The sequence below is a fragment of the Rana temporaria genome, chromosome 7, assembly GCF_905171775.1.
Source record: "Rana temporaria chromosome 7, aRanTem1.1, whole genome shotgun sequence".
Taxonomy (NCBI): domain Eukaryota; kingdom Metazoa; phylum Chordata; class Amphibia; order Anura; family Ranidae; genus Rana; species Rana temporaria.
Window position 1 is genome coordinate 202,204,365 of NC_053495.1, and position 17,853 is coordinate 202,222,217.

At 47.3% G+C, this 17,853-nt stretch overlaps 1 protein-coding gene across 4 annotated transcripts in view; it reads left to right on the forward strand.

The window, feature by feature from the left end:
• Positions 1–17,853, forward strand: part of OMA1 (OMA1 zinc metallopeptidase) — an 87,627-nt gene that overhangs the window by 45,007 nt on the left and 24,767 nt on the right. For all 4 annotated transcript variants that reach the window (XM_040360836.1, XM_040360833.1, XM_040360834.1 and 1 more), the window contains 2 exons: positions 1,218–1,292; positions 16,023–16,172. In XM_040360836.1, the coding sequence (XP_040216770.1) occupies positions 1,218–1,292; positions 16,023–16,172 (225 nt within the window). The remainder of the gene's footprint in view (positions 1–1,217; positions 1,293–16,022; positions 16,173–17,853) is intronic.

Below are 17,853 nucleotides of genomic sequence, written 5' to 3' on the forward strand. Positions count from 1 at the left end.
ATCGGGTCCTGCGGTCACGGAGTTTCGGTAGAGGACGTACCTGTACGCGCTTGTGCCCAGCTGTGCCATTCTGCCGACGTATATCTGCAAGAGGCGGTCCTTAAGCGGTTAATATAGCAAAAAGTAAAAAATATTGAATTTTTTAAAAAAAAATGATCGCTCTATTTTTGTTTATAGCGCAAAAAATTAAAACCACAGAGGTGATCAAATACCACCAAAAGAAAGCTCTATTTGTGGGGAAAAAAGGACGTCAATTTTGTTTGGGAACCACGTCGCACGACCGCACAGTTGTCGGTTAAAGCGACGCAGTGCCGAATCGCAAAAAGTGGCTTGGTGTTTGACCACCAAAATGGTCCGGGGCTTGTCGGTTTTTTGCGTAAGGCTGCCCCTTCTATAGCAGGGGCAGCCAATGCTAAAGTATACCCGTCGTTCCCGCGTTGCAAAATTTGAAATTTACGTCGTTTGCGTAAGTGATTTTGTGAATGGCGCTGGACGCCATTCACGTTCACTTTGAAGCAAATGACGTCCTTGCGACGTCATTTGCCGCAATGCACGTCGGGAAAGTTTCCCGACGGAGCATGTGCTCTACGATCGGCGCGGGAACGCGCCTAATTTAAATGCTTCCCGCCCCCTACGGGATCATTTAAATTGCGCGCGCTTACGCCGGGCATTTTTCCGGAGCGCACTCGCAATTTACGTAGCTACTGCTCCGTGAATCGAGGGTAGCGCAGAAAATTTGCGGGGGCGCAGGGCAAAAACGGTGCCCTGCGCCTACGTAAAAAATGCGCATATCTTACTGAATCTACCCCAGAGTTTATTGCCGCAGGAATTTGCAGTGTTTTCTAATCGTACAGCGTCTACAAAGTCCGCTGTCTGCGGCGTTCCTGCACTTTGCACGCAGGTTATCGCACTGCCGGTAGCCTGATTTAATCAGCACTTGTGCGGCAGAATTGATTATTGACTTTCTTGCCCTCTCTGACTGCAGCAAAGCCAGCAGCTGATCTATGCCTCTTATTAGATGCATTCATTTCCTTTCAGCTCACAGTCCAGGCCTCCAGGCGGTCGGGACCTGGCGTACCCCGCCGGATGGCGACGGTAATAATATCCCTCTTCAGGATTCATCAGAGAATTTTTTTACTCTTTTTCTGAAGACAGTGTGTTTTAACGAGGTCTTGAACCCGCCAGAGTCTAAAAAGCGTCCATCCTCTCTCTTGCAGTATGTGTTCGAGAGACCATATAGCCGGACTTTGGAGACTGAAGCTGATAAAGTCGGCCTTCAACTTGCTGCCAAGGTAAGAGAGTGTTAGACGTGTGCAGCTAAAAAAATGTATTACATGTGCAGGGAAAGTGACTATTTTTTTTTTTAAGTTTTGTGCGTTAAATGTACCGTATATACCGTATTTATCGCGGTATAGTGCGCTCCCGCGTATATACCGCGCACCCCTAAAGTTGCCCCCGAAATTCCTGTAAAAAAAAAAATGTTATATGATTTTATTACTTACAGTTTTGGTGTCTTCCCAGCGTCCATCGTCCGGTCCGGCGTCCGTCTGCGGCCTCGGTGGTGTCCTCCCGGCTTCTCCAGCGCGCGCCTCAAGTCAAGTCCCCGCGCTCAGTTCGAACGCCTCCGCCGACATATACCGAGTGCAGTACACTCGGGTACATTCGGCAAGGCTCGGCTTTGCTCGCGCTCACGCTCTGTGACGTTTATGCGTGAGCACGAGCGAAGCCGAATGTACTCGAGTGTACTGCACTCAGTATATGTCGGCGCAGGAATTCAAACTGAGCGCGGGAAGCGGCTATCGGCGTATATCGCGCACCCACGATTTTCCCCCTATTTTAAGGGGGAAAAAAGTGCGCGATATACGCCGATAAATACGGTACTCGAGTATAAGCCGAGTTTTTCAGCACATTATTTTGTGCTGAAAATGCCCCCCTAGGCTTATACTCGAGTCACCTTTTTGCACCTGATCTCCCGGAATTTTGGGACCCGGTACCGGTGTGCAAAGTTTTTTTGTCCAGGGGACCTACGGCCGGGAAGCACCGATTTTATTTATTTATTTATTTTTTTTAACTCGGGCACCCCTTCCATAGATTCCCATGTTAAATGGTAATTTCTCCGGTAATTTTGGGGACTGGGTACCAGCCAGGCCGTAGGTCCCCTGGACCCCAGACTTGGCACACATATAGCCCCACTTTTCCTCCTACAAGTGCACAAAGTGTTTTGTCCGGGGGACCTACGGCCGGGAAGCACTGATTTTTTTTTTTTTTCCAAATTCGGGCACCCCTTCCATAGACTCCCATGTTAAACGGTAATTTCTCCGGTAACTTTGGGGACCGGGTATCGGCCAGGCCGTAGGTCCCCTGTATGCCAGACTTGGCATACATATAGCCCCACTTTTCCTCTACAAGTGTGCAAAGTTTTTTGTCCATGGGACCTACGGCCGGGAAGCACCGATTTTTTTTTTTTTTTTTTTTTTTTTAATTCGGGCACCCCTTCCATAGATTCCCATGTTTAAATGGTAATTTCTCCGGTAATTTTGGGGACTGGGTACCAGCCAGGCCGTAGGTCCCCTGGACCCCAGACTTGGCATACATATAGTCCCACTTTTTCTCTACAAGTGCGCAAATTTTTTTGTCCATGGGACCTACGGCCGGGAAGCACCGGTTTTTCAAATTCGAGCACCCCTTCCATAGACTTCCATGTTAAACGTAAGTCTTGTCAGTGAGGCATGGGCACAGTGAGGCATGGACACAGTGAGGCATGCACATGGACACAGTGAGGCATGCAGATGGACACCCTAGGCTTTTACTCGAGTCAATAAGTTTTCCCATTTTTTTGTGGTAAAATTAGGTGCCTCGGCTTATATTCGGGGGTCGGCTTATACTCGAGTAAATACGTAATTTATAAAATTAAGCTGCGCTAAATTTAAGTGTATTACATAGAGTGAGTAACATTGAAAGATGAAGTACCGTATTTATCGGCTTATACTGCGCACTTTTTTGCCCTGAAAATCAGGGCAAAATCGTGGGTGCGCGATATATGCCGATACCAGCTTTCAAGCACCGAGTTTGAATACTGCGCCGACATATACCGAGCGCAGTACACTCGTGTATAGTCGGGCAGTCTCGGCTTTTCTCGCGCTGACGTCCTGGACGTACAGGACGTCGGCGCGAGAGTAGCCGATCCTGCCTGAGTGTACTGCGCTCGGTATAAGCCGGCGCAGTATTCAAACTCAGGGTGGGAAACGAGGGGGGAGGATGCCGCAGAAGGACGCCGAACCCGACAAAGAGGACACCCGAAGCCACAGACGGACGCCGGACCCGACGAGGCCGCCGCGCAAGACACCAAAACTGTAAGTACAAAAAATCTTTTTTCCACAGGAATTTCGGGCAACTTTAGGGGTGCGCGCTATACGCGGGAGCGCGCCCTTTTCCCCCCGATAAATACGGTATTATAGGGTTAACTGCTTCCGATTTACATGAGATATAGTCCATAAAAATATAAATGTTAGTTAGCAACAAAAGGTCGACATTGAATAGTCATTATGATATGAGTGCTTGGCCAATAAGTGAATCGCCCGCGGTGACACACACAACACCCCAGCACGTCACTCCTCCCCACACGATTCGTCACATCTGACGTCGTCCAAGTTCTTGTCGGAAATTCCGATCGTCTGTATGCAATTTCAACGCGCAAAAAAAAAAACACGCATGCTCGGAATCAAGTCGACGCATGCTTGGAAAGCGTTGAACTTTTCTCGGCTCGTCACGTGTTGTATGTCACCGCGTTCTTGACGTTCGGAATTTCCGACAACATTTGTGTGACCGTGTGTATGCAAGACAAGTTTGAGCGAACAATCCGTCTGAAAAAAAAATCCACGGTTTTAATGTCGGAATGTCCGATCGTATGTACGCGGCATAAGGCTTTGGGACTCCAGCAAACCACGGTGAGAGCCATTATCCACAAATGGAGAACATTTGGAAAAGTGATGAACCTTCCCAGGAATGGCCGGCCTTACAAGATTACTCCAAGAGCACAACGACAACTGATCCAGGAGGTCATAAAATAACCCAGAACTACATCTAAAGAACTGCAGGCCTCACTTGCTTCAGGTAAGATCAGTGTTCATGATTCAACTATAATGCCGCGTACACACCATCACTTTATGTGATGAAAAAAAATGACGTTTTTAAAAACGTCACTTTAATTGACTGTGTGTGGGGAAAACGTCGTTTTATGTCTTGTAAAAAACGACCAAAAAAAATTGAAGCATGCTTCAATTTTATGTGTCGTTTTTCAAAAGTGCACTTTTTACTTCACAGAAATTGACCGTGTGTAGCAAAAAACGTTGTTTTCTAAGACGTTTTTTCATCCACGCATGCCCAGAAGCTACTTATGAAGCGAGCTTCAATGGAAAAAGTGGTGAGAACGTAACCTCACTTTGCTAGAACATTGTGAGAAAAACGATGGTGTGTAGGCAACTTCGTCTTTGAAAATTGAAGTTTCAAAAACGTCATTTTTTACTTCACAGAAAGTGTCGTTTTTTTTCATCACATAAAGTGATGGTGTGTATGCGGCATAAGAAAGAGACAGGGAAAAAATGGCGTCCAAGGGAGAGTTCCAAGGCCAAAGCCACTGCTGACCGAAAAGAACACAAAGGCTCTTCTCACATTTTCCCAAAAAACATCTTGATTATCCCCAAGACTTTTGGTCAAATATTCTGTGGACTGATGAGAAGGGCACCTCTTACATCTGGCGTAAAACGAACACCGCATTTCATAAAAAGAAAATCGTACCAGCAGACAGACATGGTGGTGGTAATGTGATGGTCTGGGGGGTGCTTTGCAGCTTCAGGACATATCGGCCTAAACTGAGGGGAAAAAAACTTTTTTTTTATATATTTTTTTGGGGGATATTTATTGTAGCAAAAAGTCAAAAATATTGGGCCAGATTCAGAAAGCTTTTACGCCTGCGTATCTAATGATACGCCGCGTAAGTTAAAAGATGCGCCGTCGTATCTATGCGCGGTATTCTAAAACCTAGATACGCCTGAAATATGGCTTCAGCCGACCGATGTAAGTTGCCGTACACCGTCGTATCTTGGGTGCATATTTACACTGGCCGCAAGGGGCGATTCCGTAGATTTACACGTCGAATATGTAAATGAGCTAGATACGCCGATTCACGAACGTGCTTGTGCCCGCTACGCCGTTTACGTAAGGCTTACATCCGGCGTAACGTTACCCCTGCTATATGAGGTGCAGGTAATGCAAAGTATGGACGTCGGCACAAGCGTATCTTTTTACGTAAGTTGCACGTGAATGGGGCTGTGCGTACGTTACGTTCACGTCACAGGCATTGAGCCGGCGTAACTTAGGGAGAAAATTCGACGTGATACTGAGCATGGGCGCGCATGCGCCGTTCGTTAGGCGCTTCATTTACATGGGGTCACGATTCATTTCCATACAACACGCCCCCTACCAGCCTACTTTGAATTAGGCGGGCTTACGCCGGCCCATATACGCTACGCCGCCGTAACTTAGGGAGCAAGTGCTTTGTGAATACAGTACTTGCCTCAGTAAGTTACGTCGGCGTAGCGCATATGAGATGGGCTACGCCCGACTATAGATACGCCGCGGTACGTGAATCTGGCCCATAGCTTTTTTTTCAAAATTTACGCTTTTTTTTTTTAATAGCGCAAAAAATAAAAGCCGCAGAGGTGATCAAATGCCACCAAAAGAAAGCTCTATTTGTGGTAAAAAAAGGATGTAAATTTGGTTTGGGTACAACGTCACACAACCACGCATATGTCAGCTAAAGCGACGCAGTGCCGAATCGCAAAAATAAATGCTCTGGTCAGGAAGGGGGTAAATTGTTCTGGGACTGAAGTGGTTAATTGTGACAAATATGCAAAAAAAAACAGATAAGGAAGGGGGCAAATACTTTTTCACAGCTTTGAAACATCGCTATTTAACCACTTGACCACTGGGCACTTAAACCCCCTTAATAACCAGACCAATTTTCAGCTTTCTGTGCTCTCACAATTTGAATGACAATTACTCAGTCATACAACACTGTACCCAAATGAAATTTTCGTCCTTTTTTTCACACAAATAGAGCTTTCTTTTGGTGGTATTTAATCACCGTTGGGTTTTTTATTTTTTGCGCTATAAGAGAAAAGACTGAAAATTCTGTAAAAAAAAAACATTTTTTCTTTTGTTTCTGTTATAAAATTTAGCAAATTTAGTATTTTTTCTTCATTCTTTTGCATAATGTGAAAGATGAAGTTACGCCGAGTAAATAGATACCCAACGTGTCACCCTTCAAAATTGCACACGCTCGTGGACTGGCGCCAAACTTCGCTACTTAAAAATCCCCATAGGCGACGTTTTAAATATTTTTACTGGTTATATGTTTTTAGTTACAGAGGAGGTCTAGGGCCAAAATTATTGCTCTCGCTCTAACGTTCGCAGCGATACCTCACATGTGTGGCTTGAACACCGTTTTCATATATGGGCGGGACTTACGCGTGTGTTCGCTTCTGCATACGGGGACAGGGGCGCGTTAAAAATTATATATATTTTAGTGTTCTCTTTACTTTACTTTTATTTTAGTTTGACACGTTTTTCCGCAAAAATACTGAATAAAAACGGGTATTGCAGAGTATTGCGAGGTATTGCAGAGTATTGCAGAGTATTGCAGGGTATTGCAGGGTATTGCAGGGTATTGCAGAGTATTGCAGGGTATTGCAGAGTATTGCAGGGTATTGCAGAGTATTGCAGGGTATTGCAGAGTATTGCGGGGTATTGCGGGGTATTGCAGAGTATTGCGGGGTATTGCAGAGTATTGCGGGGTATTGCAGAGTATTGCGGGGTATTGCAGAGTATTGCGGGGTATTGCAGAGTATTGCGGGGTATTGCAGAGTATTGCGGGGTATTGCAGGGTATTGCAGAGTATTGCGGGGTATTGCAGAGTATTGCGGGGTATTGCAGAGTATTGCGGGGTATTGCAGAGTATTGCGGGGTATTGCAGAGTATTGCGGGGTATTGCAGAGTATTGCGGGGTATTGCAGAGTATTGCGGGGTATTGCAGAGTATTGCGGGGTATTGCAGAGTATTGCGGGGTATTGCAGAGTATTGCAGGGTATTGCGGGGTATTGCAGAGTATTACAGGGTATTGCGAGGTATTGCAGGGTATTGCGGGGTATTGCAGAGTATTGTGGGGCATTGCGGGGTATTGCGGGGTATTGCAGGGTATTGCAGAGTATTGCAGGGTATTGCGAGGTATTGCAGAGTATTGCAGAGTATTGCAGGGTATTGCAGGGTATTGCGAGGTATTGCAGGGTATTGCAGGATATTGCGGGGTATTGCAGAGTATTGCGGGGCATTGTGGGGCATTGCAGAGTATTGTAGGGATTGCACAGTATGGGGCAGGGATGGCTGAGCAGGGATGGATGGATGGCTAGATCTGTGACTGCATTTGTCACAGATCCAGCCCACAGCACTGCCACTGACATCCGCTCCCTCCCCTCTCCTCTCACACTGTACCGTTCGGTACAGAGAGGGGAGGGAGGAACCGGCGTCATCACATGACGCCGTTTTTTTTACAAGTGATCGCTCCGTCAGTGGACGGAGCGATCAAGTGGTAAACCGCCGCTATCAGCGGCGATTTACCGTGATCCATAATGCGCCCGCTCCTCTGGACCCGGCAGGGGGCGCGCACACGGGATTCTTGGAGGACGTCCTCCCAGAGTTAAGGAACCACCTTGTAGACGTATTTTGTCCATGAGGCGGTGATTAAGTGGTTAATGCATTTGACCTTTTCATCAATTTTTGTAACTGGTCCCCATCTTGTGGGTAGATTTGGGTCTATACTAGTCGTGGCTGTAAAGCAGGGATATGCAATTAGCGGACCTCCAGCTGTTGCAAAACTACAAGTACCCTTCGTGCCTCTGCCTCTGGGTGTCATGCTTGTGGCTGTCAGAGTGTTGCTATGCCTTATGGGAATTGTAGTTCTGCAACAGCTGGAGGTCCGCTAATTGCATATTCCTGCTGTAAAGGATTATCGGTAGCGGGATGTGCAGGGACAGGAGCCGCAACTCGCGCCGTCTATGAAATCCACTCCTGTCCAGAATGATGGGACGGAACGTTGTGATGGAATGTTCTCTTTACATCTTGTCTGTTTGGCATGATGATGAACAAACTGCAGCAAAGGAACTTCCTTTGTCAGGGAGCTTGTACACATGCAAATATTGGCCCTGCTTTGAATTTCAGATTTCATTCCCATGAGTTTCCATCACCGTGTTATCATCTCGCATGCACCGCACTTGGAAGTCAGCCTCCGAAATGTCAATTCGACAGGTTACTATACAGGATTCACATTTTATGGCGACATTTTCATGTAATTGCTTTGGGCACCACAATGAGGCGTAACAGAATGTCTGGCAAGGAGTTGCTTGGATCTCAAGCTGATGAGTCTGTGAATCGGAGGCCTATGACATTTTATGAACACCAAGAAGTCTTTGTTTAGGTATAATCATGGATGGAAGTTGTGGTCACACACCTTGGCTCTTTTATTGTATCTAGAAAAATAAAGCAAGTCTGCAAGTAGAACATTAAAATGTCCGCAAGTGGGTTGGTTGCCATTTTTGTATGGCATGATGACAGAAGTCCTCAAGATATGACAGCAGGTGCTTCATCCACCAGACTCCATGTGTAACTAAGAACATTTAACCACTTCCCGCCCGGCCTATAGCTGATTTACGTCCGGGAAGTGGTTATGAAATCCTGACAGGACGTTCTAGAACGTCCTGCAGGATTTCATGCCGCGCGCATCGCGGCGATCGGTGATGCGGGGTGTCAGTGTGACACCCTGCATCTCCGATCTCGGTAAAGAGCCTCCGGCCGGGGCTCTTTACCACGCGATCAGCCGTGTCCAATCACGGCTGATCACGATGTAAACAGGAAGAGCCGTTGATGGCTCTTCCTCACTCGCGTCTGATAGACGCGAGTAGAGGAGAGCCGATCGGCGGCTCTCCTGACAGGGGGGTTCGCGCTGATTGTTTATCAGCGCAGCCCCCCCTCGGATCGCCACACTGGACCACCAGGGATGCCCACCCTGGACCACCAGGGTGGGCAAAAAAAAAAAAAAAGCCTGCAAAAAAAAAAAAAAAAAGTCTAAAAAAAAAAAAAAAAGCATTAAAAAAAAAAGAAAAAAGATGCCAATCAGTGCCTACAAATGGGCACTGACTGGCAACCTGGAAAAATCAGTGCTGCCCCACAGTGTCCATCAGTGCCACCCCAGTGTCCATCAGTGCCACCCCACAGTGTCCATCAGTGCCACCCCACAGTGCCCATCCATGCCCAGTGCCCACCTATCAGTGCCCATCTGTGCCACCCATAAGTATCCATCAGTGCCACCCATAAGTGCCGCCTATGTGTGCCCATCAGTGCCGCCTATGTGTGCCCATCAGTGCCGTCTATGTGTGCCCATCAGTGCCGTCTATGTGTGCCCATCAGTGCCACCTATGAGTGCCCATCAGTGCCGCCTATGAGTGCCCATCAGTGTCGCATACCAGCGTCGCCAATCAGTGCCACCTCATCTGTGCCCGTCAGTACTACCTCATCGATGTCCATCAGTGCCATCTCATCGGTGCCCATTAGTGCCGCCATATCAGTGCCCGTAATTGAAAGAGAAAACTTATTTACAAAAAAATTAACAGAAAAAAATAAAAACATAATTTTTTTTTCCAAATTTTCAGCCTTTTTTTAGTTGTTGCGCAAAAAAAAAAAATCGCAGAGGTGATCAAATACCACCAAAAGAAAGCTCTATTTGTGGGGAAAAAAGGACGCCAATTTTGTTTGGGTACAGTGTAGCATGACCGCGCAATTGCCATTCAAAGTGCGACAGCGCTGAAAGCTGAAAATTGGCTTGGGCGGGAAGCTGCGTAAGTGCCTGGTATGGAAGTGGTTAATGTAGGCGGCCATAGCGGTGCACACTAGTTGTATGTTTTTTTTCTTAGCGCTGTCCTCTGGTCGCTAAAAGTTTGGGTTGAGGCACAGTGTTGTCCAGCCAGGGAATGGTTAACACAGACTTGCTCTACAAAACAAAAGGCAGATGTAGCATTTACCAGAACAGAATCCGCCGCTGTTAGAGACCTCCAGGGAGAGGCAGACGCTTGTCCTTCCATTGCGTGCGCTTTGTGTCCTCCTAAAACCCACCGTCATCACAGACTTCGCACACAAGGCTTTTCTTTTTTCTTCTTCTTTCTTTTTTGCAGCCGACAATTCCCAGTCCAAGCTTCTTAGCTCTCTCACATCCACCTGCGTCGTCTCAGCCACTGATTGCTCTGACGGCGGAGTCGTCTTTAAATGACCTACTTTACTCAATCACTCCAGAAATCAATTTTAAAAGTCACGTAATAGCCTACTTTCACAGGCAGATCTTATGCCAGTCAAACGGAAATATCATTACGGCTTATTCCCTTTTCAGGGTGAATATTGGAGAACATTCCTTCTCTTTTTTTTTTTTTTCTATTTAAAGCTGAAGTTTAATCTGCTTAGATGTTGCTTTCCCTGGTTCCTTATTTCCACCCTCATCAATATGCTATTTATTTTATTTCTTTAAATAAGACCTCGCTGCAGGGAGCTGCGGTGGCTCAACGCGATTGGCACTGCGCTGACAAGCCATTCACCTCTGCAGCTAGAGGTTCGGATCCCGGTCCCGGCTACATGTGAATTGAGTTTGGTGGTCTCAGCCCGGCTCCCGGTGGGTGTGCTATGCGAGGTAAGCCTGCGCTTAGTACGCCCACCCCCCTCCCACAAAAAAACACCACACTTTAACGCACTCGAAATTGGGTTAACATGCACGCACTTTGACCACGCGGTCTCTAAAAAAGAGAGGCGAAGGACTAACGGGGCTGGTTGAGCGGGCAAATCCTCTCACTCCCTTGTAGGGAGTCCCTCTGCCCCGTTGGGCTTCAAAGCGGAGCAGGTAGGGCGGGCTGTGTGGGAGGACCCCCTCTCGCACCCTCCATTGCCACCCAGGGCATGGAGAAAGGTGGCAGATTGCCTCTGGGGGAGGCCTGCCTACTCCCAACTCCTGCAGTCCGGCTCCTCTCTCGAGTACACGCACAAAAAATACACTTAAAAAAAAAAAAAAATAAGACCTCGCTGTTTTCATTACATACCTATTTTCAAGACCCAGTGACATCATCGGTGGCTCTCAGTGTTTCTCTATGCCATGGTTGATCAACCTGTGGCCCGCCAGCTGTTGTGAAACTACAAGTCCCATGATGCATTGCAAAGACTGACAGTTACAAACTTGGGGCAGAGGCATGATGGGACTTGTAGTTTTGCAACAGCTGGAGGGCCACAGGTTGAGTGCCCATGCAAAGGCGGCTCTCTAATTAGGCAAATTAGGTGGTCGCCTAAGGCCTCGCACTCACAGCCGCCTAATTTGCCTGTGATGAAAAACACCGATTACAGCGCCGGTGGCTCACCCTACCCCTGCTGGGACTCTGTGGCCCAGGGGCTGACTGACAACCAATCGGGTACTGGCTAATAGCTGACTCCTCATGGAGCATCCGGTCCGGTGGCAAGTAGGTACGGGACAGCAAAGGCCTCTAGGTGGCGGCAGTGTCAGGATGACAGCTCCAGGTGCCATCCCCACAAGACGTGCAGGCAGCATGTCCATGTGGGGCCCTAAGGCAGCTGGGACTGCTCCTTCAGCCCCCACCGCTCACTTAGTCGCTCCACACCTGCCCGGCTGGCACTGGCATGCAAGGTACTGTACTGAGCATCACATACACACCTTCCCACAGACAGGGACTGCAGACTGGTACATGGGGCACATGAGTGGGGCCTCGTGTCTAAGTTTTGCCAAATGCCTCACAAAGCCTAGAGCCACCTCTGCGCCCATGCTTTATGCCAGTGATGGCGAACCTTGGCACCCCAGATGTTTTGGAACTACATTTCCCATGATGCTCAGGCACTCTACAGTGTAGTTGAGAATCATGGGAAATGTAGTTCCAAAACATCTGGGGTGCCAAGGTTCACCATCGCTGCTCTAGGCAATGCTGGCAGGTCATGGCTGGTGACATAGCCGACATAGCTTCCTGAAAACAAGAGCCCTCCGTCCTGATGCAAGCAGTGAGTGGGATGGCTGTTGGGAAGATTAATGAAAATATCAAAATGCCTCACTTACTATGGTCATGTCCCAAAATACAGGGCCTGTGGGCGCAAGTTGTAACCTTTCTGCACGACCACATGGGCTCTCCGGTCACGTTGGACCCAAAACAGTGCCTACTCGGGGTGCTTCTGGATACTATAGACAAATACATAAAGACGTTCCTGCATGAGACCTTGTTCTCGGTGCGGAAGGTTATTGCCTGGCAGTGGATGCGACCCGTACCCCCTAAGTTGGTGGAGTGGAAGGTGGAGGTCAATAATAATCTACCGTATAAAAAGGTTATATATATTAACAGGGAATGCCCAACCAAATACGACAAGATATAGGGTCGTTGGCTACAAGACTCCGATTCTTGCACCTAAGGCACCTTGGGTCTGTGTTGCCCAAAGGGTGGCTTGCCCCTATCTGGCTATATTATTACAGTGTGGACAACATACTGCCCTCTTTCTAGCTGTTACCTGACTTCTGGCTGGGGCCCCACTGACCCCTATGTGAGACCTCCTGTCTCTTGACTCCTGGCTGGGTCACCTTTGACCCCTGGGTGAGACTACTTCTGATCCCTGGTTGCAATCTTCTGTCTCTTGATTCCTGGCTGGGTCACCTCTGATCACTAGGTGAGACCTCCAGTCTCTTGACTCCTAGCTGGGTTACATCTGACCCCTGGGTGAGACCATCTCTGATCCCTGGTTGCAATGTTCTGTCTCTTGATTTCTGGCTGGGTCACCTCTGATCACTAGGTGAGACCTTCTGTCTCTTGACTCCTAGCTGGGTCACATCTGACCCCTGGGTGAGACCATCTCTGATCCGTGGTTGCAATCTCCTGCCTTTTGATTCCTGGCTGGGTCACCTCTGATCATTAGGTGAGACCTCCTGTCTCTTGACTCCTAGCTGGGTCACATCTGACCCCTGGGTGAGACTATCTCTGACCCCTGGTTGCAATATTCTGCCTCTTGATTCCTGGCTGGGTCACCTCTGATCCCTAGGTGAGACCTCCTGACTTCTGGCTGGAGCGCCTCTGACCACTGGGTGAGACCTCCTGTTTCCTGACTTCTGGCTGAGTCACCTCTGAACCCTGGGTGAGACCTCCTGTCTCCTGAATTCTAGCTGGGGCCCCTCTGACCACTGGGTGAAGACCTCCTGTCTCTTGACTATAAGCTTGGTCACCTATGCCTGAATCTATCCATTATTAATATAGGGGGTGGCGTGGATAGAGGGGGCGGCGCCCTGGTGCCCCTAATGGACGGAGACCCCCACTAATTGAGGGTCATTGAGAAAGTGGCGGATATAACAATAGGTACCTATTTTCCAGGGTATCAGAGGCACCCAACTGGGTTCAAATGCCAATTCTTTTTATTGATTAGTCCATTTTAAATTTGAAAGTTCTTCACGAAGCAGAGGCGAGGATTTCCAGTAAGTCGGGGAATTATAATGACAATAGACTGAAGATGGAGGGTGATCAGGCTGATATAGTAATCTCGAGTAAGCGTTGCGAAGGAGCCAAAGACGATTCATCACTCCGGATTATGATGTGATGGCCATTTTGTCACTCTCTTCATCAGGACTCGGGACGAGGATCTGGGGAGGAATATCGCACCGCACGCGCAATATTACACCGCGATGTATCACTATTATGTGCCTGTCTGTCGTATTAAATCACAGCTGCCATCTGTGCTGCCATTGCGAAAACCACCGCCACTTTTCCTGCCGTCCGTCACGCTTTAATTGGGAATTGAAAGGTCATGTTGTGACACCCGCCAGTCCTGCTTTTACGCCAATATATAAAAAGGATTTTTTTTTTAAATCATCGTTTTACCTGCCAGCTCTAGAAAACCCTCTACTACATGTGCAATGCACAAATACTGTATGCCTTACCCAATGTACACATCTGATTGGCAGTCTGCTGATGCCGATTAATGGTCTGCTGAGCAGGCAGAAAGCTGCACTAGTGGTGGTTGGTGGTATTACTCCGGGGAAAGGTGGAGGTGTCATTATTCCAAAGATGGCCGAATAAAAGTCCAAGCCTTTCGGTAATACAAAAATATCCGCAATGTAAATGTATATTAACCCCTTTGCTGCCAGGTCATTATTTTATTTTTTATTTTCACACTTGTTAAAATACACATTTTAGGCATAAAGCTTACTTAAAGCGGGAGTTCACCCATAAATGCTGTTTTTACCCTTAGATTGATGCTCATTTTGTCTAGGGGAATCGGCTAGTTGTTTTAAAATCCGAGCATTACTTACCGTTGTAGAGAGCGATTTTCTCCGCCACTTCCGGGTATGGGTCTTCGGGACTGGGCGTTCCTTCTTGAGTGACAGTCTTCCGAGAGGCTTCCGACGGTCGCATCCATCGTGTCACGAGTAGCCGAAAGAAGCCGAACGTCGGTGCGGCTCTATACTGCGCCTGCGCACCGACGTTCGGCTACTTTCGGAAAATCGTGACGCGATGGATGCGACCGTCGGAAGCCTGTCGGAAGACTGTCAATCAAGAAGGAACGCCCAGTCCCGCAGCCCATACCCGGAAGTGGCGGAGAAGATCGCCCTCTACGACGGTAAGTAATGCTCGGATTTTAAAACAACTAGCCGATTCCCCTAGACTAAATGAGCATCAATCTAAGGGTAAAAACAGCATTTTACCGGCGAACCTCCGCTTTAACCACTTTCTTACTGGGCACTTCCTGCCCAGGCCAATTTTCGGTTTTCAGCACTGTCACACGTTGAATGACAATTGCACGATCATGCAACACTGTACCCATATTAAATTGTTATTTTTTTTTTTCACACAAATAGAGCTTTCTTTGGTGGTATTTAATCACCGCTGGGTTTTAGTTTTCTGCTAAACAAACAAAAAAAGACCAAAAAAATTCATATTGAAGTCGGCACTTTAATGGCGCCTGCGCAGTCAGCGCTACACGGTGGGCGCAGGCGCCGTATAGCGCCGACTCGCATGCCGGCTATTTACGGAAAACTGGTGACGCGCTTTATGCGACATGGGAAGATTTTCACCAGACGTCAATCAGCTAAGCTTTCAATAGGAACGCCTAGTCCCGCGGGAATCAGAATCAGAAAATAACAATTACACGGTATATACGGAAAAAAATAAAATACCAGCATACTTTACATGTCGTTAGTATGCTGGATGTAATGTTAGAATTTTTTTTTAGGGTGAACCTCCACTTCAAAGAGGTTGTTAACCTCCCTTTACACTTTGTATTTAGAGGGTACGCCTAGAATAAGGCTTACCTAAATATCTCCTAAACGTGCGCTGTTTAGACGATATTTACAGTATACTGCGCCGATGATGTCATCAGCGCATGTGCTCTGAAGAACATTTGTATTCACAAGTGTAAATATGTCATGTTGAGGTCATACAACACTTTCCCATTATCCTGTATATTTAAAGCTTGTCTGAGCTGTCAGAAAAAAAGGAGCGGAGAACTAAAGTCATACTCTGCATAGCTCAGTGAGGAGAGTTGAGGTCCCTCCCCCGTCACCATTTTTCTCTCTTGGTGTCAGGAAAATTTGGCAGAAATTACTTATGCAGATAGCAGAGGAATGAAGCAGCAAACAGAAATGATACTTTGTGCTCTGGAATGAGACTCGTACACACTATAGAGGGATATGTTTTGTTTATATTTCATGTCTGAGGTTTACATTCACTTGAATGTGATTGAAGGTAATTTCAGAAGTTCAGACACATTCTTCTATACGGTCACAATAATGCTCTGTCCCGTTCTTCCAATTCTTCTCATTTAAATTAGCAGCATGGTATTCTTTCTTTTTTTATGATTCAGAGATGTCCTAAAGGTTAACGTGTTGGTTTGTCCTCCAGGCCTGCGTTGACGTGAGGGCTAGCTCGGTGTTCTGGAAACAGATGATGGTGTTGGAGACTTATGGAGAAGAGCCTCATGTCCCGGAATTGCTTTCCACCCACCCATCACATGAGAAGCGAGCAGAATATCTGGACAGGCTCATACCAAAGGTGAGAAGAATGTCTAAATACAAAATAAATGGCCAAATGTATGCGGACCCCTTTCTAAATGATTGAGTTTAGGCACATAAAGCCAACTCCGTAGTGACATGATTTGACCAGTTTTGTGTGGAGGAACTTGGGGGACCCTGATCTCAACCCTACTGATCACCTCTGGGATGAACTGGAACACTGATTGTGAGCCACGTCTTCTCATTGAAAATTAGTACCTGAACTCACAAATGGGCACAAATTCCCACAAACAAACTCCAAAATCTTGGGGAAAGCCTTAGGCCTCGTACACACGACCGAACATGTCCGCTGAAACTGGTCAGTCGGACCAGTTTCAGCAGACATGTTCGGTCGTGTGTAGGGCCGACCGGACAATTTTCCGGCCCACCGGACAGGTTTCCAGCGGACAAATGTTTCTTAGCATGCTAAGAAACATGTTCGCTGGAAGCCTGTCCGCCGGGCATGTCCGATGGTCAGTACGACTCATCGGACATGTCCGCTGGCCCGAGAAACCGTGCATCGCGTCAAAGTGATTAGACGCATGCGTGGAAGCATTGAACTTCTGGGTTCGCGCATGTCGCCGTCACGTCGCCGCGTCATCTCTGCGTATTCTGTCCGCGCGGAATTTGGTCTGATGGTGTGTACAGCCATCAGACCGAATGATCCCAGCGGACATGTCCGATGAAAACGGTCCGCGGACCGTTTTCATCGTACATGTTGGGTCGTCTGTATGAGGCCTAATTGGACAGTTGAGACTGTTATAGTTGCAAAGGAGGACAACTTTATATCGATGCCCAGGATTTTGGAGTGGGTTGCCTAAAACGCTCATATATTTGTGACAGACAGGTGTCCACAAAGCTTTTGGACATCACCTTTTCAGAAAAAGTGATACGGTAAACTAACACCCTACACCAGTGGTCTCCAAACTGCAGCCTGTGGGCCAGATGCGGCACTTGCTTATTCTTATCCAGCCCTTGGGGCACTATTTCCCCCCCCCCCCCACTGCTAAAATTCATTAATACCACTGGACACCAACAGTAATTCCTGCTATTGACACAAACAATGGGAGACTATTCCACCCACTGGCTTCAACTATTTGGCACCATTTTCCCCATTAACACCAACAATGGGGAACTTAATCCCCCTATTGATACCAACAATGCGGCACTATTCCTCTTACTAATACCAATAATGGGCCACTATTCCTAAGATTAATAATAATGATGGGTCACAATTCCTTTAACTACTACCAACAATAGAGCACTATTCCTCCTCCTAATACCAATGATAGGGCGCGATATTCCTCCTACTAATACCAATGATAGGGCGCTATTCCTCCTCCTAATACCAATGAGGGACCACTATTCCTCCTCCTAATACCAATGAGGGACCACTATTCCTCCTCCTAATACCAATGAGGGACCACTATTCCTCCTCCTAATACCAATGATAGGGCGCTATTCCTCCTACTAATACCAATGATAGAGCACTATTCCTCCTACTAATACCAATGATAGAGCACTATTCCTCCTACTAATACCAATGATAGAGCACTATTCCTCCTCTTAATACCAATGAGGGACCACTATTCCTCCTCCTAATACCAATGAGGGACCACTATTCCTCCTCCTAATACCAATGAGGGACCACTATTCCTCCTCCTAATACCAATGAGGGACCA